At 33.6% G+C, this 25,576-nt stretch overlaps 2 protein-coding genes and 1 long non-coding RNA gene across 3 annotated transcripts; 2 read left to right on the top strand and 1 right to left on the bottom strand.

Annotated features, from left to right (window-relative positions):
- The first annotated feature begins 8,721 nt into the window (after positions 1 to 8,721).
- LOC120327138 (uncharacterized) lies at positions 8,722 to 11,774 on the top strand. Its single transcript, XR_005567490.2, has 2 exons — positions 8,722 to 10,596; positions 10,848 to 11,774. It is a non-coding gene; the product is annotated as an uncharacterized LOC120327138 (long non-coding RNA).
- Positions 11,775 to 12,448: 674 nt separating this feature from the next.
- On the top strand, positions 12,449 to 17,766 carry LOC120327063 (uncharacterized). The gene is made up of 7 exons (XM_078112202.1): positions 12,449 to 12,635; positions 13,061 to 13,205; positions 13,606 to 13,708; positions 14,911 to 15,010; positions 16,323 to 16,388; positions 16,624 to 16,762; positions 17,226 to 17,766. Exons 1-7 carry the CDS (start codon positions 12,557 to 12,559, stop codon positions 17,323 to 17,325), a joined length of 732 nt encoding a protein of 243 aa, XP_077968328.1. The 5' UTR covers positions 12,449 to 12,556; the 3' UTR covers positions 17,326 to 17,766.
- Positions 17,767 to 18,253: 487 nt separating this feature from the next.
- LOC120325747 (ADP-ribosylation factor 6) lies at positions 18,254 to 23,753 on the bottom strand. The gene is made up of 2 exons (XM_039391891.2): positions 23,419 to 23,753; positions 18,254 to 21,786 (listed from the first exon to the last, which is right to left on the bottom strand). The coding sequence occupies exons 1-2, from the start codon at positions 23,662 to 23,664 to the stop codon at positions 21,502 to 21,504; spliced, it is 531 nt and encodes a 176-aa protein (XP_039247825.2). The 5' UTR covers positions 23,665 to 23,753; the 3' UTR covers positions 18,254 to 21,501.
- Between the last annotated feature and the right edge of the window lie 1,823 nt (positions 23,754 to 25,576).

The following is a 25,576-nucleotide window of genomic DNA, read 5'->3' as shown; positions in this document are numbered from 1 at the left end:
GCTACTATCTGCAGAACGAATTTAAAGTTTCAGTAAGGATGAGAATGTGATGACTATACATTATTATAGTATCAAAATGGATTCAGCTGAAGCGATGCAATGCAAGACAGAAGATTGATTTTTTACCATGTCTAGTGAGAGATAAATGATTAAATATTAATAATTCAATTATAAGATTACAATTGTTGTGCGGACATGAATAAAACGTAGTTTTAAATTTAGTAAAACTATTAACAGGCTAATATCTATGAATAAAAAATAAAAAAATTGGATTTTTTTTTATTTTGCTTATTTTTGATTGATGGTTGGTGAATCCCAGTTTATAGTAAATTCAATATCAAATATTACAAAGTGAAGAAAATAACCTAAACGCATACTATAAAAAAAAAGTACTTCGGTGATAGATAATATCTTTTGTTCTTTATTATCTTTTAGACAACTTTAAAGTATTTCGAAAGAACCACTACTTATAGTATTGCTTCAAATACAGCAAATTACTGATTGCCGTATACTACGAAATTCGTGAATGGTCGAGATTAAAATTGTCTCTGTAATATTAAAACACACACAATATTAAAAGTGCCATCCCTCTGGTAATTAAACTCAAATATGACACTATATTAATGAAATAGCAACCACAATTTTGTCCGTCTTACTGATCTGGCAATAATTACTCATCTTTGACAGTTACTTCAAACTGAAGCTGGCCTAATAACGCTAAAACAGGACCGGACATGAAGTTCTGAATCTTGCTTATACTTACTTGACTAAAATCGCAATAATTCCAGAAATATTAGTTAAATTTTAAAATGAGATTTGACATATCATAAAATATTTATTTTGGTCTAGCCTTTATATAAGATAGCTTGCATTTCCTCCTTTACTCACTGTTTCAACTCTGAGCTGAAGAATGAGAACAAACGTTCTTCGTTGCTGTTCTGGCTGTATATGTAAATATAACACCACGATTTTAATTGAAAACGGAAACATATCACGACTTCTTTCATGCGATTCGATTAATTTTCTCATCGAAGATTGTTTACAACAAAAATAGTTTATAAAGGAAAGGCTGCTTAATTGCGCCAACTAGAGGTGTTGTTTTAATTAATCGATAGAGAAATAAACGACCGAACAGAAAAAAACAACTGAAAATGAAGAAAAATAATTCAAAATATTTTTTGCTGAGAGTTTAAAGTGCAAAATATCATTCTCACGTGCAATTGCTTAAAAAAAGATTTTCGCAAAATTCAACTTTTGTAAAAATACTTTGTAACTGGCAAAAGTCCATGCTCGCAAAACTTCGTTCTAGCCAAAGTGGGTTCTCGTAAAATTATATTTGCTCAAACACTCGAGCAGACGGTTGCTTTCGCTAAAGATCTTTTTGCCAATTAAATGCTCGCGTTGTTAAATATGTTTCAGTTATCATTGTCACGATTCTCGTTCAAAATATCTAGGACTTCTTTTTTATGTTTATGACAAATAAGTTGCTGTTGTATGAAATTTAGCATTTCAAAATACAAAAAATGACGAGATTTCAATTAAACATGATAATCTGTATGTTTTTAATTGGTACAGTGAAGAAAAATATATTTTCGTTTCACAAACTGATAATATCAATTTGTCACTAACAAGAAGATCAAGGTGTAACGTTGGGTATAAAAGATTGATTGGGGTATTTTTCGTTGTCGTAAATGAGAGCAAGTTATTTCAATAAAAAAGCATGTTTTTACCCAACAAGCCATGAATTCAAAGCAAAGAATCCGCTCACAACGAGAAGACATTTGACCTCGGTCAGAGGTAAATATGAACATGCGTGGAAGAAAAATAACAAGTCGGAAACCATACCAAAACATAATAAATATGTCAAAATATCCTTGTTGATTTTGTATTAATTCAAGATGCAAATACTTCCGCAGTGATTATGATGATGAATTGGAAAAAACATGTTTAATGTGGTTTGCTGCATACGTTTATTTAATGGTAAATTGACGTCTTTTTCGTTGCTGACCTCTTTAACAACAAAAAACAAACTGATTCACTTTTCATTTTCAAAACCACACAATGATTATTAATTCGTGAAAACTGCTTTTATTGATGCTTAGTAACTTATCTATCGAAAGCTTCGGTAGAAAAAAAGTGCGAACAAGTTAATGATTGAAATACGCCTAAAAATCTTTGCCAGTGACAAAAGTCCCAATGTGTGACGACAAGATAACATTAATGATTGGGTTGATTTCTTGTATATATATTGACTATAACTTGTTATCTGTAATCGTAGTGTTTTACGTTGGTGGTCACATATGAAGAATTGTACCTCAATTATTTGCATCTGTTAGTATGCAAAGCAAATTACGTAAAATTAAATATTTGTCGGTGTAGGATCTGAAAAAAACAACGTTTTTCAATATAAACGACTAAATATCAATGGTTTCAACATTGAGGCATGTTGACGATAACGAAAATGTTAACCATTTTATTTTGTCAACAAAATATTCAGTCGGATGAAGAGTGAATATAATATATACAAGAAATCTGTAACTCTACAGCCAATAACACGAGTAAGCTTCAATCACACTCAATCGCTAGTATAAGTTGGCCGTAGAATGAGCTTTTTTCCTGGAAAAGGCCGAATATCAGCTTTTTATTTCTCTATTTTCTATATAGTTGAGCAGACGCATGCGTCAGAATAGGTAATGCAAAAAAGTGTTCATGTTTATTAGTTTATCCAAAAAGAATTCCCCTTCGCGCGATATACGTTTGGGGAGATTTGCAAACGTATGACCAATAACATTTTGCTTCCATCTTGTAACCCTCATGCTCCCATTTTTTCAAATCTGGCCATTATGCCATTATATAAGGATGAAATGGACGACGACAACAATTCCAGAATGATTAATGAGTTCGTACCGAAGCACCCTTACTTTGACGATGATTGTGTTTAGTATGACTCCAAATCCCATAAACTCGCACCTGAAATGCGGTCCGGAACATATCGTTTCACGAGGGGAAAATTATAAGCAGTAAATAAAAATCCCCGGTATGTTAAACACATGACAACATCTGTAAATCAAAACGTCAGAAAGGAATGCGCCACAGTTGATGACGCGTTTTGAATCTCGAGTCGACTTTAAACCATGACTGATTGAGCCCGATAACATACAGTATTAGCACCAGATCAAATAATCTGTTTTTAAAAAATCGTGTTTGTTATCACTCGGTGGCTCTAATGATCCAAAACGATTTACGGAACGCCGAGAAAAATGTGAAGAAGTTCTGCTAACCTTTTTTCATCGCAAAGAAATGTAAGTAGATCTCGTGAGTATATAAATATAACTTGTTCCAACTTTGTTGCTGAGACTTCATAATTCGACAAAACTTTGTACCGTCGAACAATACGCAATCAAATACAATTTTCTATTGATTTTTGAAGGGAGGTTGAAAAGTAAAATAAAAGAATCAAGTACGGAAATGGCATCATACAGCACAGTAAATTTATCTGAATGGACGACGAAAGATTTGTGCAGAATATCAACAAAAGTGTTTCGAGAAAGCCTTCACAAAGGTGAACTGTTCAATAAAGTTTTGCAACAGAAGAGTACTACTTCATCTTTAACAAATTTGTTCGAAACATATAGATATAACACTGTCAAAAATCAAACTTTTGCCATGACCGGTATTGCAAATAACCACACGTCGTTAAACGAGGCGGCTGAGGTTGCCGGGGTTATTAGATGCTCAATCATGTGAGAAAATGTCAATTTTATCATTTATACATATATGCAAATTTCTTATGTATGATTACTTTTTCATATACGTAGCAATTTAACCACTTTTGTCTTCAACAACGTCGTTGTACTCTATTTTCAAATTTTTGTTTGTATATTATTTATAATCTATATTTTATTGTCGTACAAATTAATTTTTCGTGAATCATATAATTATTGATATATTATTTGTCTTATATATATTGATATGCCATATATTTAGGCAAGAAGTTTTTATTTATTTACATGTAGTGATTACAATAAATCAGAATTCTTGAGTTTTACTTGAGAAAAAGTCTAAAAGATATATAATTTTGAATTTGTGGTGGGGTGTAAGGCAGTGTTCTACCGTCCCAGTCAGCGGAGAAAATACCGAACGCAAGCAAATAATACATAATGTCGTCATCACCGGTCATTCTTGTTTACCCCATTTCAGCATTGTTACACGTCATCCTAGTCTTGTGACGAAATATAACCAGTAACGATGAGATCGTATTTTTAAAGTATTATTTGCGAATGATTTATTGGCATCCTACTGAGGTGACATAATATAACGACAAGGTTATCGCCGTCATTGTAAAACTAAGACTTTTAAGCGTTTAGGTAATGCGACTCAAATGATACGGTTTTAACGTTGAATGTACAAATTTGAGCATAACGAGCATATTTTAGCAATATATACTATTTTCATTTGCAAACACGTTTGATTAATACAAAAAATTACTGAACATTATCGGACCATGCTTATATATCGCGTAGAATAAGCAAAAATAGTTTCGGGCGAATCTGTTTAGTTGTGTTAATAAGAATGAACAAAGTTCTAAGAAGCTAAGGCGGAACGTTCTGGATTGAAAATCAGCAAAATCGTTTGTCGATAGTTCATGTTCTATGGTTGCAAATTTTCGTTTAAATTTAGCTTTGAACAAAGTTCACAATTTGACGACGTTTCGTCTTAATATAGAATGCTGTGTGTTTCGTCACATTACCTAAAAATGGAATAATTAACTAAAAAAAATGCTCCAGGTTACAAAATAGGTGGACCGCCCTTACATATACATCTGAGTTCGAATCCTTGTAGAATTATTCAGCATTGGTTGAAACTTAAAATGTTATGTTCAGTGATTGCAAAATCGCGAAAAATTTTCAATAACTTTTCAAATGAATTTTCATTAGAAAATTAAATTGTACCAATTTGATCTTACGTGTTTCTCTCAACTATCTTCATCATGTACTATTATAACGTAAAATAAGATTTTCGATGCGAAATTGATTGAGGCAAAAACTTTTCGCTTTCCGTATAACAGTTTCCATTCAATTATGACTAAACTACTTGTAGATTTCATTTTAGGCAAGAATGTACAGAATGATGAAATATTTTGAAATTAACTATATATTCGCCTTGACAATCTCCAACTCACACATTACTCCATGAAGCATTGAGCAAACTTTTTCTGCTCTTCTCAACAAAAACGCTGTTGAAAGATATATGGACGAAAGCTAAAGAGAGTGAACAATATGAAAACTGATTTTAAAAACTAAAATACTAAATTTTTCATATCTCACAAAATGATTTCTCAAATCAAATGCTTTGATTTCTGTGGCATAGTAAAGAATCCGAATTGCCGCTAATACGATATGCAAAATGACTCGAATATATTTTTAAAGTTTCTGGGCCAAAAAGTATGTTTTTGTGATGACAAAAATAGTCTGCATATGATAAGAAAAACCTTGAATTTTTAAAATATAATGAGGATATTATAATTTAAAAATTCATCGTTAAATGAACTCATTTTATCTCTGCCAAAAAAAAACATAAAATAATTTACAGTTTAGAGTTTTATTTAGAAACACGCTGTGTAAGATAAAAAATAGTTTCTATATCTTGTGGCGATAATCCATGTTTCGGTCTAAATACGTCAATGTCTCATTGGACGTCACCAACAAAGCAAATGTTGCAATATTCAATCGAAGATATGACATTTCATTTTGTAGCCCTTCAATTGTTATTGGACTTGACCCTTTAAACTAAATATTATCCTCAACATCTGAAAAAGAGTAACCCTTTTGAAAAACTGTTCATTTATAAGTCAACTTCGTCCCGGATTACAGTTTGAACGAAAAATAATAAGCAAATTTGAGATCCATCTTGATTAGCAGGTTCTGTGTGAAAATTCTAATATATATATATATATATATATAAATACAACAATTTGCGGGACATCGCAAAGTTGTAAAACATTCGAAATTTGTATAAAAGATGGCGGTACCGTGATTTCATCATATATTTTTGCCCTCCGGTACTTTTACGTCTGATTCATACAGGCTTTTGATTGTTGCTTACGCAGATATGGGTGTGTCCGGGGCGGATTTGTGTCAGCGATAGGACAGCAAATGATCCATGTAAAAGTAAAAGTCGTGTAGGTTACTTCTTACTTGGTCGTACGTGGCCAATTTTCTATTTTAAATCTGACTTTGGAATATAAAATCTTGATAAACCTTCATCGACTTTCAAATTTAGTTGCATCTCGAAATGAATACGATTTAAATCAATTTTCCACACGGTAAAAGCTTGCATTGTCGGTGAATACCGAACATCTGAATAAAAACATTACAAGTCTTTATTTCAAATTATAAAATGTGTCATTGCTGGTTTTATTTCTCTGTAAAATTCCACCATCTAAGTACGTTCTAATTTTATCATATTTATGTTCTGGGGATTTAAAACGTGTTGGATATAAAACATTAGGAGAATTCACGTGAAACTTTCCATAGTTATATTTAAGCAACTATTATTTCTAGTTTATCGGAAAACTATGTTAATCCGAGCATGTAAATGAATATTGCTGAATGAAGTTAAAAATTGTGTTGACAAATACCTTGGGTGTTTTTGTTTACATATGATTATATTTTTACCAGTTCGTGACTCCACCGTGTTCAGAATGCTAAAAGGGCAGAGAATTCCCTTGTGTACTTGATTCTACAAGTAAACAATGTACAATTGCCATATTGTCAGGACTCAAAAAGATTGCTCATACATAACACGTTTTGAAGCACCGTAACCTTGATTCTAAACGAATACTTGTAAGACACTATAATTTTCTGATAAGCATCAGCTATAACGACAAGCTGTCTCGTAAATACATTGTCACAACCTTCCTTTTCAAAGAACAGCTTCACGAAGTTCGAAATTAGGCAACGACCTTCCATATTAAATTGTTGTCATAACGTTGATTGTTTATATATATGTTTGCTATTGTTAAAAACTTGTCAAGATGATAAGCATTTGTTAGGGTTAGGCTATAGCTATTTTAGTTATATGGGATAGTTTACATTAAAAGGGAAAAGCGTACACTTTATTCCATTTTCAGAAACTTTGTTTGTAGTCTTTTCATGTTTTCTCCTTTAGCTAATTTCTTTTATGTAAACAATTACGCATAATCGATTAACGCATACGTACAATAAACTTTTGTCGATTATGTAAAAATCCCTTCATAAGCAACTTTTCAATAAGTTTAAACTATGTTATCGAATGTGGTGTTGTTGTATTTTAATATACCTTAGTCTTTTTTATCTGCCTCGTCGTGGACAAGATATAAATTCCAGAAGTACGAAGATTAATTGTATTGATATCTGAGGAGCTCTCGATGCCATTATATGAGATGAAATGTTATTTCCGTACAAAAGTAACCCACTTAATAGATTGTTTCATAGTGGTACATCTCACGAATATGGAGGATTAAAATTGTTTTCAAAAAACATGCGTGGTCACCGTTAGCGAGGAAGCTACATTTATTTAGCGCCTAATCTGTCGTATTAGTTAAAAGCTAACTTTCAACCATAACGTTGACAAAAGCGGATTAGAGAAATATTCTATGCATGTATTATGAGAATTTTTTTTCATGGATAAGTATTGCGTAGTATTGGTATTATTGCACGGTGCCAAAGTACGCTTTTGGTGGAATTTCGTGGGCGTAGCATGCACATAAAAACGTGTTACACAGTGACCACGAGGGTATTATTTCAATGGCACGACTGCAACGTATGGCCCCACATTTTCTATGTCAATTACTTTTCCAAATCCACTTTTCGGATTTTCGCGCGTTATCCTCCCTTTAAGTTTCTTGCCTTTTCATCATTTTTAGAGCTATTTTTGGTAACATTAACACCGCTCCATAAAATGACATCACCCGATTGAATAGGAGAAAATGTCTTGTAGATATACAGGACACGTTTTGAAAATCATTTTGCAATTGTGTTCAATATATATTTACGGTTGTATTAATATTTAATAATTTAGCCGGACTACGCCCTCTGCTTATATTGGCTTTTTACGCGGCTGTGTCTACACTTCTTTTCGGCGCTAACTTTTGGTTATTGTTTTAAAGTTAAACTGAAGCTCCTGGAAGACATAATGACGATCAAGTTATTGATTTTCAGAAACACAACTAAAAACTGATAAATCACACTCAAAATCACGAAAACGAGACAATGTTTACAACTATGCTTAATATCTGTCTGTGCGAAAGAAATGTCTGAGCGACTCCACAAATTGCAATTGTTTTGTCATTGTTGACCTATTACTAATTGTTCATTGTATGGAAATAAACAAGGAAATCGATACTCGGGGAAACATCCATAAAGTACATGGCTCCAGCATTATAGTTTTATCATTCTTCCTCACTTCAGTGAACTTTTTGAAATAAAATGATACGAAGCTCGTCTTTTGCAAAACTGCAAACAAGAATTTAAATTGCTAGATTAGGAGTGAATACTACGCATTGATCTGGTAACCCTGTACAATGTAGCTGAGTGCTTTTAACAGATTGCCGATTGTTGCGTCACCAAATACAAGTCAGTAAACGGCTGTCGCCGAGTTCAGAGCATCGAGAGCAGTGGCCGAATGGTTGATCGCGTTCGTTAGATGTATTATCCCGTGGAGCGGTGAAGTGTATTCTCGTTTAGGCCATGCGGGTTAATACATTCATATTAATTTCACATTCCTGCTATCCTGATAACATGAGACAAAGTAAATTCTAGATTTTTATTATAGCCTAGTGTAGCGACATACTGTTACAGAAGTACATTGAAAAAGTTTGATACTTTTATTCATCCAGCTTTACGAGAGCACGGAAAATAGGGCTCTATATAAATAGAGAGAGTATGCTGAAGGAAAGCAAACATGCAGAAAATTATAACTCTGAAAGAAAATTCAATACCAGACGTTCAAATGCTTTGGGTGCCGAGAAGAATATATTTCCTAGTTAGTTTATTTTGCAAAAGTACATTTAACAACTGTCCCTGCAATGAATAGTCATCGTAAGAAACATTCAGACATACAGCTGCTTAAATGTACCTGTTGCGAAAAGTATTTTTGAGGGAAAAGCTTTTTGAGAAGTATTAAAAAATTCACTACAATCAGATTGTTGCAACAGAAAACAAAATGAAAGCATTCCAGTCATGCTTGAATGGACAAATTGAACATTGCAGTGTTGAGATAAAAACTTCGTGGAATGAATCCTACAGCTTGGATATTTCTATCAAACTCCAATCTTAAAACAGATTTTCAATTTCAACCCACGAATTTGTAACATTTACATGGCGATTGTTATGAATTCAAATTACCAAACTTGATGCCGTATTGTAATTTTGCTGTATGATTTAAGTTCGTTTACGTCACGTTATTCTTATGCTTGATTTGCATATTTATCGGATGACAGGGAATGGTAGGCGGTTTATTATAAAATAGTGCACCATTTGATTCATAAATCCCCAGCACAATACTGGAGTCATTGAAGTCGCAATCTGCATGCTAATATTTCCTCATTCTGGTTTAAATATAAAAAGCCTTGTAGTAATAGGTATCATAATTGGAAATAAGTCCCTGTTACAAGTTTTCCATTTTATTTTTTTTCTCACTATGTGTCTTTTTCTTGGCTGTTGTTTGGATTTCCTGTTTCATTGTTCAAATTTTGTTTCTGATGATTTTTGTATCGGACAGTTATTTTCTCTTATACTTACATTGATGGTGGTTTGCCTCTGTCTATTTTAAAACTTTTGTGTGAAAAAAGAATAGTCTTTTTATGAGCTGTTTTTGCTCTGAACAAGGCTTTGCTTGAGTAGGATTATGTGCAGGAGCATAATCAAATCTTTGTTGCATATCCTGCCATGTGATAAATATCATTATATATTGCATGAACTAGTGTAGACGCTTTGTTGGTTTGCAGTGACATTTAAACAAATCATATTGATCTGGATTTAAGCCTACTGTAATGACTTTTCTAAATCTCCGATGTTGAAAATTTGTCATGGACTATTTCGATCCTGGTTTAGTAGTGTTAATTAGTTGGATAGAGTGAAAGCTACTCACATAAGAAACATGCTGTGTTTTATTAAGTCTATACTTTGTAATTCAATACCTTTGCATCAATGTAGTTTTCAGCTGTGAATTTCAATTTGTTCTAATGCCAATTTGCCAGCACCCACATTTTTGCAGCGTGTTCACCAAGTTGAATGCCCGAACGATGCACGTTCGTGTTTTTATCTTTTTTTTTTATGTTTGTTTGTGTAGTATGGGTGAACTGGCACAATCAATTCTTTCCACCACTTTCCCAACCTTTTTGAAGGTTTTGCCAGTTTTTTCAATCTTCACTACTGTTTTGTGAATTTTTTTTAGTTAGGAAATTACAATTCAGGACACATCGTATTTCTGCTTCTGATCTTGACATAATGGAGGGAGAAACACAAGCAGAATCACTCTCTGCAGTCAAGAAAAGTTTGAAGTCAATGGAAGATCAAATAAAGCCTTTGCAAGAAGTTGCAGTGCGCGTTATTGGTAAATATGAATCTTTGATTCCTTTTTATTCAGATATAAGTTTGATCTAGTTTTTATCCGATATCAACAAATCATGACTGTGGATAACATAAGTTGGTAACCTCATTCTCATTAAAAAAAAAATCGGATAGACAATTTACAGGTCAGTCAGTCCGAAAGCAAGCAAGCATGTACAGGCTTACTGTATTACCTTTACTACAAAACCTTTGGTTTACTTCTACGCACGACGTGAAATGCTTTATACTCCACAGCTGATGCTCACGATACTCTAATCGACTTAGTGACTTCTTTTGATCCATCGTTACAAGATAACATTATCAAACAAACGTGTGTAGCCTGTGAAGCATGTCGTCATGAATATAATACCAGGTGGAATATATTGTGCGAACGATATGGAATCGAGAACGGAATGATGAACTGAACAGCTGATTGATTCTGCTAATAACTGCATCGACCAATGTATGTCTTCGTCAACTGATATGCCATATTTTTTGGTATTTTGGAAATATGGTAGTTTTCATTATATGTTATTTGTAAAACTGTTTAACTACCATTACGACTGCATTGCATATTCTTTTTCGAAATGTTCTTATAAGTAGTCACAACCTGAACATAGTATGTGTACCAGTTAGGGTTGTTCAGGTTGTGCGTCATCTTGGTACGAATACTTCCGGAGCGCCATACAATGAGTTGATAAAAGTTGATTTCGGTACTTTCATAAGAAGCAATAAATCACCTACTTTGCAATAGTTCCAGGATATGTTTCATCTCTATTTTGTCCTCAATATTGTTTTGTCAAAATAAATTTGGTTTACGTCGAGACATCACCGATACTGTTATCCCCTAAGGTTGATTTTCAAAAGAGCGTGCTTTTGGTTGAAAAATTCATTATTTTTTTGTCGAGTTTGAAATTTCTATTTGTTTGTATATAGTTTTTGCACACTTTAACGGGGAGGCATAAATATTTGCTTGTTCCACATTCCGTGATTCCATTTGGTCTCGCCATTTTGTTTGGATTAAGTGCCCTAATAATTCCCAATAATAGAAATATTAATCTTCGCATGGGCATGTTAAATAGTTATAATTGTACTCTGTAACTACATTCTGAATTATTGAAGTCACATTGAGAAATGCATAGCTGATAAAATGAAAATAAACAATACAAACATTTTTATTCTGATTTCGTTGACGACATTATTGGGTTAAAATTTGCGTATATATTTACATTCAGAACTTTTGAGAATTGTGTAAAATTTTAAAAATATTATGAAGAATTTTAGCAGACTCATGAATTCAAATCATGGATAAGGGTAAAACATTCCCAATACTGCTTAAAAATATGTATCTGCAACAGTATTTACATGCAAGTGGTAGATAAATTCGCTTAGTGTATGAATTGGATGTAACCACTGAATCTCCGCAAGCGAGGTGTTTGGAACAAAAATAGCATATCAAACAATTTTATTCGAGGTAGGCCGGCTAAGTTATATTAGATTGCAAATGGTGTATATTTTTGACCTCACGCTTTTCCATGAAGATTGTATACAGTGTGTGGCTATTTCCTGAAAAAATACTGATTTAGAATGATTCCGTGATAAATATTTTTTTCGTAAAAAAAGAGCCCGCATTCTCCCAAAAATCCAGCTACTTCGCTGTCGTAATTTTTTATTTTTGACAAAATACGAGTCATATTTCAGTCCGAGGAAACAGCAAAGTCATGAACATAAAAGCTCAAAACTGCTGGAAGTTTCGGATCTTGTTTACAGTAGTTTGGTAATCTATTTATAGATTCGTCGCAGTTTTATACGAAGCATAGAAAACAGTGGTTTTCGATTGGATGATATTCCTGATGTATGATAACTCGTCAGACAGTATTGTGTAGGGCTGTATCAGGTGTAGGTAGGAAAATCAAATTTCTTCATACTTATAAATTTCTTAGTATCAGAAAACTAATAGTGAAATGAAGCACATATTCATTCTTCCAATGACTATTGTATTTCTGTTACTTCTGGGAACATCACCAACAAAAAGTACACCAAGTGAGTTTATGTAACTAAAAAAATAACAAGTAAGATTGTCAACGCACGTTGATTATATTCTGATAAGGTGCATTTTCCTGCCCATTCAATTTGGATCCTTTCAATACCAGGTAGGACCAAAATTGCGATAACGGAAACTAATAACATAAGGGCCTAGTATAGATATTGTGATTTTTATAAAAATTAAACATAAGACGCTATTGGGTACTTGATATATATTTACTTCGCTACAACAACGATTGAATCTTACTATTAACGTAATATGTATATTTGCTTTCGATAATCAGTTAATAATACAATTATTATGTGAATTAACTCCAGTTTGTATAACATGATTCCATATTATTTGGTGTAAAACGATCCATTGATGCAATATTCATTACCGTAATATTATACCGAGTATTGAAGCAAATTCCAATTCATAGGAATTCGTAAGTGTTATGTGAACAAAAAAGCACACCCAATTGGTTCTTTGTTCAAGCATGAATATGCAGGATGCCAATATCGGTGTAAGTGTGCACCGAAGAAATATGGGCATCGCATTATACCCAAAGTAGTTTGTTTCCGCAGGTAAGATAATTATTCATTTAATAATGCTCAATTTCCCATCGTTCTTATACACAGTGGCGTGTAATTTCTGTACATGTAGCCTGTAGGATCGGTATTAGAAATATTTTTTATGTGTGGACAAGGTGTAGACATAGAGAAGTCAAATGAAGTATGACTTAAATAAAAATACGATTCCACTGACCAAAATAGGCCAATAGTTCAAAAATATTTTAACGAAGTGTCTCCAATGTAACCGAAAATAATAGTCATTCATAAATATATTTCAAAACAAATGCATGATTTTATCACATCACTCACACTTTGTTATTCAAGTCTGATAAAATTTTAAGAATAAATTTGAGCTGTTTTCAACATGTTATGTACGGAGATCTTTAATTTTACGTTTTTATTGTTTGTTCAGCTGTCCATCTATCAGTTTCCCATATTGTTGTAAATTAATATCCGATGGCTGTTGTCCCAAGTCTTATCACTGCGAATATGGAGAATGTTGTAAAGATCAACAGGTGATACCTACTATCTCTAAAAAAAATTGTTGAAAGTTCATTCATAAACTTTTTTACTGCCATCTTATTGCGATTTTCTGCATGGGAAAGATCACGCGCACTCACATATCACAACAATATTCAGAATAAAATCAGCAATCCAAATTTCGAGTTGAGGCTTCAGTTAGTTATTCAATATACACAATGCTACAGAGTTGAGAAAGCTAGAGTCTTCGATTCGACGTGAGTCACTCACTATTCACCAAAATCTCGAATCTTCTGATTGAGATAACTTGTGCAAATAGCACTTTACTCAGTGATTGACTCTATTTGAGACTCCGAGGACCCGTGACTCGACTTGAATCATGACTGGGGTTCCCAAGACTGCGTTGCACATGGCTACATAAATACGTACGGTTTCATGAATTCTCTCATTCATAATTCTTTCATTACATAATTCTTATCATTAATTTTATACCGTTCGGGGAAGCAGTATATATATATTTAAACTTCTGATGTGATAAACAAAATCGGGTACTCCTGAAGTATGCGCATCAAGATGTTGCACAACCTGAACCCTAACCCGGTATACACAACCTGAGTTCAGGTTGTGCGCCATCTTGGTGCGCATACTTCAGGAGGTCCCGAAATCGTCTTCGGAATTAGTTGAACACGTCTACGTCAAAAACGAATGTAACCAATGATTTATGATTAATTGGTTCGTCATTTTGTTTGTGTAATGAGAATAGAAATAATAGATTGTATCGCTCTCGTATACAATGGTCAAAATTGTGCTCTGGAGCGTACCTTGAATTTTTACGAGAATCTTATAGCTTCGAGACTGTTATTGGTTCATAATATTTATCTCACAAGTTTTCAATTAATAAGTTGATAAGTACACAATCGGAACCGTTTATGCTTATGCTCCTTGGTATTATACCAGTAATCGAAGAAAGTTGCACTAGATTAAATTTTTTGCAACTCCACATTCTTTTCCCAATCACATGTGGCATCACGAACTACAGGTCGATGTATTGTGCATATAGCTGAAATACCGCATTAGTTGAATTCAAAATTCCGCAAAAAAGTGAATCAAAACGGAAAATAACATACCACAAAGTGCGAGCATTTTCCTATTTTTATTTTATTATTAGAAAATATTTCATAAGCACTTCGCATTTGATGCATTGTGGTAAATATAATAAGCTAGGCCTTATTTTTAGACGGGTGACTTATACAAAATAAACGAATCATGGAAATATAACGACACATGTAATTGTACATGCCTTGGGGAAGGAAGAGGAGCATCAAAATGTGTTTGCTGTAAGTAATACTCGAACCAAAAACACAATTAAAATTATTACTGTAAATCCAATCGTCTATTTTCTATTGCCCGAAATAGCTTATATATATGGCTGATGTTGTTGTTATTTATTCATGCATACAGAATATGAACGGATAATTTTCTCGAATACGAAGTGATTTTTATATCGAATCGAATATTTCTGTCAAATAGGAATATTGGTTCAAATAACTAGTTCTATATATTTGTATATAGCGCCATTTCACCGCGTGTCTGTTTAATTACCGGCATCGAAATTAATAATCAGGGCCGGATTTAGACAAAGAGGGATCCCAGGCTATGGGTTCTTAACCCTTTTCCTCTTCGCACCCCTAAAAATTCACATCAACGATTCTTGCAACCCCGTTTAGGAATTGCTGAAAAACAGTATTGTTTATACGCGTGAATAGTAAAGGCATAGTAGTATATTCATTTTTTTCATGTATCTGGCATTCAATATGTTTTTATATCTCGTTTGAAGCGTTTAGTTTCAAGCAGTTAAGGAGAATATGGGAAAAGTGGAGAATTTCTTCCACCACTCCAAACCTTTAATGGCGTTGTATTTTTAACCAAACTTCACAATTGAGCATTCTTGCAACACCCGGTTAGAAACCTCTGCCGTACAATAACGGCACAACCTCATTATGACGCTATAATATGTGTCTGGCGCTATGTAGAATGTAATATGACGCCTTAATTAAAATTGCATGGAATACGAAATTTTAGTTACAGGCAAAATAGTAAGCTCGTTACCCAAGTAGATTGGAAAGTAAGTTGAATTTAAAAATACTGATACACAAGGCTGTAATAAACGACACTGCACCAGTAACCAACCGGTGGCCATGATTATACCCGTTTATAGTCGCGAGGGTTGGGTGAGAGGGGGGGGGGGCATGATGATCTAATTACTGATAAATAAAAGATCACTGATGAATGAAATTAGAATTTCCTTTTATAAAGGGGTTCGATAAAAAAAATCCGAAATAGTAAAAATTCTTCGATTAGTTGTTGCTAAGATAAATTAGTATAACTTTATATCGCTATTTTCTAATCCTTTTTAGGAAATGGAGGCATTATTATGGTAAAAACTGTTCAATTTATTTAAACTAGCTTATTTTGTTTGAAAATTAAAGAATAAAAAATCATAAAAACATGAATGATACGGAAAGGTTTCCAAATAAGTTAGCGCGAAGGTTCGTAAAACTTGTCTGAGCTCGTTTAAATAATTGAGTATCCGATCATAAAGTCATACTTGTGGTTGTGACATTGTAAATATATATAAACTTTTTTCAGCGATGTCTCAACTCGAAAACCAATGCGCTCCAGATCCTACTTCCAAATGCTATGCGTGCGGATCTGGTAAGTGTGTCTTTAATTGAAAATTTTCAAAATTATTTTAGTCTAGCTAGAAAGTTTCGTCCAAGACGCCATAAGTAATATTATATTTGTGCGACATTTTTAAGTTGAGGTGAGTAAAATAATAAAGCAGAGAATACTTTAATATGTAGTAATTTAAAAATGGGCACAAAGGAAATTTACTGAAAAAGTGATATCTCTTATTATATATATATATATTATAAATCAATTCCTTCAGGTAAGACGGACTGTCCTGTTCGACAAAAATGTGAGACGTATACAAAAATATATTCCAGACAAAAGTTTAATTGTACTTGCTATGGAAGTTACACTCGATGCAAATTTGCAGAAGGCGAGCCCATCACCAGAAGTAAAAGGTACTGTACATACATAGGTTTATCTGCGAATTGAAAAAAAATTCTAGTGGATTAGGTAGCAAATTATCTAACAAAGTTATGATAAGTGAGTCCATTAGTAACAGGATTATTAAATCCTGTTCCACACATCCACATTATAAATCTAGACTGCTGCCAAATCACGCGGATTCAATCCACATGCGGGTGCTGAAATCCATGGGTTAGTATGGGTTCAAATACCCGTGCAAATTTCCATAGATGCAATAGTATGCAGGTGCAATTGTCGTGGATTCAAATGTAATGGAACCGTATTCTGATAGTTATAAGTCAGAAATATGTTTGAAACAATAATGTTATTTGTATCGCGGCACCTGTATCTCAACGCTTGGGAGCACTCAAAAATTCCACATAAGTGTACATAGGAATAGCTATCGAAAGATTCCTGCGAACTGACAATAAATATTCCTTATTGATTCATTTACAGACATTCGGCTTCAATACCAATGTTTACAGACACAGACATTCTGATCTTCGAAGGACTATTTCGTTTTCAACCACGAATAGTTCAACACATCGAACTCTAAAACATAATTTTCATATCTAAAAAGCTACAAGCATATTGAGAAATCAGACTATTTCTGTGCGTTTTCGAGAATGCTGCTTCGAATATTTCCATTACCCATAATCACCAGGGCCGGATTTGGACTATGAGAGGCCCTGGCATACGCCCTTTGTGAGGCTTTTCTTTAACAATACTGTACCGGTATAAAAATCATTACGACGTCATGATATGTATTTTCTGTGGATATTGAAAATGTACTATGACATCGTGTATACAATTTTGAATTGCATAATATACGTATGCTAATCAACCAAGTAGATAGGATGGTATTTGAATTTAAAACCGGTTTATCAGGGAACAAGCATTTACAATTTGAAAGCGCCTTAAAATGGATAGCAGGCGTAGTTTAGAATTAAACGCCGGGGGTCCCTAAGCTTCTTTTTCTAACGCTAGGCTAACTACGGCCCTGATTATTACTCACGTGAGATCCAGTTATATCAGAATTACGTGATTTGATTGCAGTTGTTTCATTTTCTATTGATTGATGAGTAAGAAGATTTGGAGAAATAAATTTTTATTTTAATCCGGTAGTTGTTGCGGCATGCGATAGGAGTCAATCTGCGTATTTTAAACATGGACTGGTAGCGTAAAGAGAGGTAGTGGTACGCCCTATCATCATTAAGCCGTCTTATCGGCTTCCCTCCCGGCATAAAAATCCTATCCTACGTTTGACATGCTCTCGCCACTCGTATCATTATCCATTAATAGGCTCACAGCAACTTTCTTCTTCTCTTCTATTACGACTAGCAGCGAAAGCGCCCTATGATCATTCATCACTTTGCTTTCAACACATTTTCAGGTCTCAATTAGACGAAGTGATCAATCACCTTAAGTATACCTACCTTGACCCAGCAAAATGCTAGGGTATAGATTCGATTTTCTTACACAAATTCAAGGTTAAAAAAACTTCTATGGTCGTTTGAGTACGTAAACCGCAAACACAACTGAAAATAATTATTGTCATTTAATACGGAAATAATGATAATAAAGAAAAAAAAGCATGGAAAACACCGCTGCAATTTACATCAAAATCGCCTAAACATACACATTAAAAACACAACAAAGTAGATTGGTTCTGACGTATATATTGGGCCCTAAAAAATCACAATCTGTTAAATTAACCGCTGCTTTAAAGTCAAGAATTTTTTGCTAATGACAATTATGGTTGAATGGAATGTGGCTTTATACAACGCTAATGCATGTATTTGGCGATAAGTTAAATAAATGAAAGTCGAATTTCACTTTTAGAGTTTGATCACTTCTGAATAACTCCACTGTTGTAGTAGTTCATAGCATTGCAATAACATTGGATTTGATAAAGATTAAAAAGACTTGGTTAGGTACAAAATATATTTATTTATTCATTCTGATGATGCTCTGCTACTAACGATCATCGTGAAACTGATAGTTGAAAATCAGGTCTTATCCGTAAATATTTGACCATGTCATGATCTAATTCAAAGGGTAACCATGACATGACACTTCTTGAATCAACTCGTCATTACCGTTGATTGTGAAACTGATAGTCAAAAATCAGGTCTTTTCAGTACCTATTTGATCTAATTCAAAGGGTAACCATGACATAACACCTCTTGAATTGAGCTTTTCCCCTTCCTATTACTATAGTTATCAAGTGAAAGAAAACACAATCAAGCAAGTTCTATTGCTGGGAAGGTGACACAGGGAAGCTTGTATCCGAAACCTTATTCAAAAACAAGTCGTTTATTCTAGTTGTCTAGGAAAATATAGTTTTTTTTATGTTTGCAGACGCATAGCACTAACAATCCATTGCAATTGCATTTCATGATTTTGCGATCGAAATCATCACATTCTGAGTCATAGTGAATTTACTTTCGAACTACAGAAAATGACAAACTTCAACACTTTTCAGCAAATATTGGTTTGATAGGAGATAGAACTAAAGAACTTTCTTAAGCCAGCCACAATACAATTAAACAACACATCAGGAAAAATAGCCTTTCAAACACATTTTTGGGAAACAACAAAGCAATAAATTATTTGCTATTAACAACTGTGAATAATAACGTATATAGCAGTAAAAATTGGTCCAAGAAGTATCGGACAACATACATAGGTAATAATATACATGTTCATCAAAACTAGCTATGTTCTAGAATTTCAATAACGCTTGTTATCAGACATAAAATACGTAATTGATCATCAGTTTAATACAAACCAAATGAATTGAGAAAGTTATGTGACACACAAAATGACATTGTAAAGGCATATTAGCAAGTAAAAATGCCAACAACAAGAACACAAAAATTGTATACACATAAGCATCTTGAATATGCCACAAACTGAATGGTTCTCCAAGCTTAGTACCCTGCATTTATGCATTTTAATACATATCTAATGTCTAAATGACGTCAATGAAAAGAAAATTCAACACTCAAATGCTGTGAGAAAGTAATAAACAAAGCATGCAAATAAAAATGATGACATAAAAAATCACAAAGCAGCATATATTTGATACAATTCAACATTTGATAACTGAAACACATTTGAGGAATATAATCATGAAGTATATATATCATAGACAACAGGTCTCGGTATACAAAGGTTCTGTTATATCTTTATCACTTTTGCAGCAACTAGGAATGTCATAGCATTTGCAGATGCAGAAATGACAATTCAGAATAAATGGTAATTTATCATCTGGTGTATAATATTGAATAACTTCAAATAAATTAAAATCATGTTTTGTTCTAAATTTAGGTTTTCTTTTAAACTCCTTCACAGAGGAAGAGAAGTGACTACAGCTCACAGTTCAATCTTCACTTCACACTATTGTAATAATAACAGATCAAGCTCTGTGATACATTAACGCAGATGTGTTAAATCATCACATAAAAGAATGAGTCATGCACGAAAAGATATTGGCTTGCACATACCTGATGAGTTATGAAAACATGGATATAATTGTGACAACACACATCATTATGAATCTCTCATAATAAACATAAATGTTGACCAATTTAAAAAAAAAATTAAATTAAATTTTCTTAATACAACACAAGTTTTAAATTGTTCATTGTCCTATAAAATTTAATCAATAATTTGTTCATCTGAAATTAAGTTATGATCAACAGTATGCTTTGGCTCAACCATATATCATCAAAATCCTAGAGGTAAAATGTGCATAATCATGGAGATGTATGCAGAACATTAAGATCAAATGAATGGCCTCTTCACAGTTTAATTGTGATATTGCATAAGCTACTTAAGATCCATTTATTATATTTAGCCTAATTGGTTACACTAAAGGAAATTAATTTCCTAAAACTGTTGGACATTGTTTTGAGAACGCATTAAATAAGATGTTAACAGTCATGGCCAAATATTTCCAACTGTTTTATCTTTTTTTATGTCTTGCAAATTAATAACCTATAAAAATTTTGTAATATTAATTATTTAAAACACATACTCCCTCATGAAAAATATAATCAACATTTTAACAAATACCTACAATTGTGCAATGTGGCCAACTCGTGTTCTTAGAATCATTACACAGAAGCTTATACTGCCTTACTTATGATAAATCACTAAAACTAATATGTAATACCTTAGGATTGAGTATATTTATCATATGCATATCAAGCCAGGCAGAATAAATATATTGCAATAATAATCTAGATGTAATTATTGACTGCCAGGATAATGAGTAAAATTAATTAAAGATAATTCAAAAAGTTAAAGAATTGCTACTAGAATTCACTATACGGTATTTTATTTCTCCCTGGTGAGATGCACATACTTCTTAATAACCATCTGCAGCCCAGATGTACAATAAAATGCATTTGTAAACATATTAATTTGAAATTCACTAAACACTAATCACAGGCAAATCAAACTGCAGTTATTGGTCTAATACAAATGGCAATTATCCTATGTTATATGATATCATCGGTTTTACAGTTCTCATCACCAAGAAAATTGTGGTCAAAATTACTCAGGCAAAATAGTCGAAAAATAAACCTGTACATCCTATGCAGATTCTATACAATTATATGATGTGACGATGAAATTGTGTTGTGCATTTGGCGTGATGATGACGTGTCGATATATATCAGAGTCTAGGCTTGCACATAGAGCACGGGTTTAAAAAAAACTTTCTTCACTTAGATTTATGGTTGCATGTCAGCCAACGAAGTCCTTCATCAAGACCATCACCAGTTGTTGCACATGATGGCTGAACATACCAATTTCTGTCCCTAACTTGTGTTAATCCCAATTTTTCTTGTACTTCATGTGTTTTCATTGCATCCGGAAGATCTTGTTTATTAGCGAAGATAAGAATAAGTGCGTCTCTCATTTCTCTGTCATTAATAATACGATGTAATTCTTGCTTCGCTTCATCGATTCTATCATAATCAGCACAGTCGACAACAAATATTAATCCCTGACAAAAATATTACAAATTAGCAAGGAAGGATGAGAGAAGTTTGAATTAAAATAAACTGATTTTCCCCATCACCATTTACAACAATATTTCTCTCTAAGATTGTTAGTATTTGAGAAATTTTCATTGACATCGATGACATTCAGAAGTTGTTTATTTTGATTTGTTTATCAATAATTAAACTTATGAACACATGTTACATATTGCTATTACAGCATTTTCGCAAAATGTATGGTTATCCAAAGCCAAACCAACAAGTTTCATCCGAAAGCCCATCTCAGCCTGAATGTAAGAATTGGTAGGCTATGTAGAACTAGAGCAGGGGTGGGCAACCCCTGGTATGCGTGCCCATTTATTCAGCACGCGAGCGAGGCCTCGCAAACGAGATCATTCACCTTCAGATAAAAAGTTTCAAGACTCTTCAATTATCTGATGAAATTAGGTGTAAAATTCATTATCGTTTGTTAACAATCCGTCATTTATTTAAACTCTTTTTGTACTTTCATGACATATGATTACAAAAAATACATTATGACGTAACAAAAGAGTAGGCTCTCCAGAAATTTTTTCGGAAAGAGCGCAGCATTCATTTGGCTACATTCTTAAGTAATATAGAAATATAGTCGGACTGTGCCACCCTTTTCTTCACTTCTGTTTGATTTATGAAGTTGTACAGATCATTTTGGTTAGTATTACTTGCTAACTTACAGTTATAACTTGATTTCGAAAGAAATATAAGCAATCAGGGAAGGAAATGCAAAAGAGAAGTGCAGAAAACCATCTATTTCGTGATTGGGATGACATTCCCGGAAAATTTCGTATCTTAAAAACTCCACAACTGCATTACTCTCCATGTTTTCATCTACATATGTTTGTGAATCTGTGTTCTCAGTTATGTACTTAATTAAGTCTTGTAACGGGAGTAGCCTGAAAAGAGTTCAGGTATTTTATTTAAAGTTACAAAACATAAACCCAATGTAACATCTCTATCAGCGGTAATGCAGCAGCGGAGGTCTGGCTGATATAGAATAAGAAAAGTAATCAAATCTAATTGCCGGAATGATATTTTTCTGAATAGTTAAGCTGTCTGTACGTGTTTATGAGGTTAATTTTTGTGTATTTTTGCTTTGAAATTAGCACATAGTTGTTTTTAATTTTGGTCGGCACGCGAAAGAATTTTGCCGTCAAATTTACCTGATTTTGGCACGCGAGCCGAAAAAGGCTGTCCACCCCTGAACTAGAGAGATTAAGTTTCCTCAAAATACAGTACTAATACATCTGAATGTCTTTTTGTATAGCGCTTTGTTTAAAACGAAAGCATAAAAGATATGGAAAACGAAGTCATTTAATAAATCGAAAATGCTTAAAAACGGCGCGTGTGTAAGGGGACTGCAACCTATGGGCAGGGGCTAACACTGACAGCCCTCGAACTTGTAATAGAACTAAAATGAGGAAAATCTGAATAAATTAGTGCCCAACCCCAACCTGGTACACAAACTATGGGAGTACTTTTGAAACCAAGTGAAAAAGCATTAAAACCATAGCCTATCAAATTTACCATGATATCATCTACTATAAATATGCAACAGCAAATTCCAAATGACAACAGCAGTATGGCCCATATCACTTTACCTGTGTCCCGGTATAATAATGCCTCCACAAAGGTCTGATTTTATCTTGACCACCAACATCCCATACATTGAACTTGGTGTTTTTATATTTCACTGTTTCAACGTTGAATCCTACTGTCGGTATAGTCGTCACTGACTGATCCAATTTCAATTTATATAAAATAGTTGTTTTGCCAGCTGCATCTAAGCCAAGCATAAGTATTCTCATTTCCTTGTTGCCAAGTATTTTCGAAAATTTCTTCCCCATGTCCAACACGTTATATATGATTCTATTTATATAAAGTATACTAGTGACTTGAGAGTGATGGTATCCAACAAGTTTATCTGTTGATAATGACAAAATTTTCTGATTTGATACATAGGATAAAACAGGGAAAAGTAAATTTCACAGAACAGCACTTTGAATTGCCTGGAGTATCAGTAAATGTTGGGTACCCAGTGCTTTATTAAATCCTGGAAAACTGCAGTGAACTGCAGCAGTATTGGGAATTTTTGCTTTTTTTTTCCAACAAATTCGTTTACACTGTTATACAGTTATAGCTAGTTAGTACGGTATTTAGATGCTAGAAAGTCTGAAAGTGGTTTTCAACCTTTTTTTCTTTTGTGGCCCACTTTTGTTGCACAAAAAATTCTATGGCCCATTAACTTTCTCAAGCAGGGAAAAAACTACAAAAATTCTTTTCACTAATATAGACACTTTAAATATCGGTAATTAAAATGAGAATCACCACCCAAAGCCAAAAGCAGCAGCAACATTCACTTCAATCAAAGTCTAACTAATTTATCAATACCATATTTCCCAGCTAATAAGTCGGTTTTCTGAACCCAATTTTTGGTCTGATTTTAGGTGGGGAGTCATCTTATTGGGCAGCTATACTTTTCTTGTTTTTTCTGGGGTCGGCCTATTTTTGGCACAGTCTTCTCAAAAAACATAATTTGTGTAATCTTCATATATGGGTTTATAGTCTATATTTCATAATGTATTCCCGCCTGCCAAAGTGTCTGTCAATCAAGATTATTCAATTGTCTTTGTACTGCCAGCTGTTATTTATCCTATTACTTTTAAAAAATGTGGCCGTGTCATGAAGCACTCCCATTTATGCATATACCAGTATACTAATCTCGTCACGTCAAAATGAAAACTGCTACAGGTACTGGTACCACAAGAAAAAGTGATTTATTTATTACCGGTACTCTTCGGTTTTTTCCGATTCAGCAAAAAGGGACACCAGACTGGAAACACAACTGTTAAATAACCCATGGACGTACCGTACAGTCTGCAGGTCTGACAGTGCAGTACGGTACCGTAATTATCACACCATATTAACAGGTTATTTCAACGTTTCAGTTATTGGGTTGAATTGATGAATTGATTAAAATTACCCTTTTATTGGTATGAATTAATTCTGTGAGTAGTATTATGCCTGAAAAAAGCAAGGCCTGGTTCTAACCATATAAAAATGATTGATACATATTATTAGTGCTTAACTCTGCAACAGAGAAGCAATTTTTCTTCCCCGTCTTATTGGAGGGTTACGGTATATGGAAAACCCCTATTTTTCAGTGCCAAAAATAGGCGTTGTCTTATTTGCCAGTAGACTTATCCGCCGGGAGGTACGGTACCGGTACGTACGGTATCGTAACTCTTGCAATTATGAATAGGTTTGTGGCCCACCCAGAAATGTTTTTATAAATTATTATTATAACTATGAAAATATTGAAAACCAGAACTCGTCTTTATGCTTTTAACTTCGGTACCGGTACCGTAACTTCTGAACATTACCCAGATGTTGACATTTACTAAACCCTGTGGTCTTGCTTTTACGAGACGAATAAACATACATACATGTCCGGACGTTGGCAAAACAAACCGCCCTGTAATTTTCTCTATACCAGAGAGGGCACTAGAGGGCGTATTCAATACTGTATTTTAAAAACTTACATGTATAAGTATAGCTGTTAGATAGATTTATGGACTTTTCCACGAGCATCTTCATCCTTGTTTACTTCGTGACATTGGCCAATCAGCAAGATGCAAAAAGTGACGTAACAATGCTTCCTTTTCGCATCCGCTCAGACACTTTCCTCACTCAGACAGATTTTCAAGCGTGGTCGTGAACATCACCTCGTTTTGGCGTTTTTAACTCTATTCGTTAGTT

Source organism: Styela clava, chromosome 4, assembly GCF_964204865.1.
Source record: "Styela clava chromosome 4, kaStyClav1.hap1.2, whole genome shotgun sequence".
NCBI lineage: Eukaryota > Metazoa > Chordata > Ascidiacea > Stolidobranchia > Styelidae > Styela > Styela clava.
This window is presented reverse-complemented; position numbering and strand designations above follow the sequence as displayed.

Excerpts from the sequence above, each read along its gene's own strand:
- LOC120327063 (XM_078112202.1), top strand. The coding sequence starts at position 12,557 with ATGAAGCACATATTCATTCTTCCAATGACTATTGTATTTCTGTTACTT. Across the intron at positions 15,011-16,322 it reads AGCATCAAAATGTGTTTGCT|CGATGTCTCAACTCGAAAAC; the intron begins GTAAGTAATACT and ends AACTTTTTTCAG. Across the intron at positions 16,763-17,225 it reads CCCATCACCAGAAGTAAAAG|ACATTCGGCTTCAATACCAA; the intron begins GTACTGTACATA and ends ATTCATTTACAG.
- LOC120325747 (XM_039391891.2), bottom strand. The coding sequence starts at position 23,664 with ATGGGGAAGAAATTTTCGAAAATACTTGGCAACAAGGAAATGAGAATA. Across the intron at positions 21,787-23,418 it reads ATTATTATACCGGGACACAG|GGATTAATATTTGTTGTCGA; the intron begins GTAAAGTGATAT and ends TATTTTTGTCAG.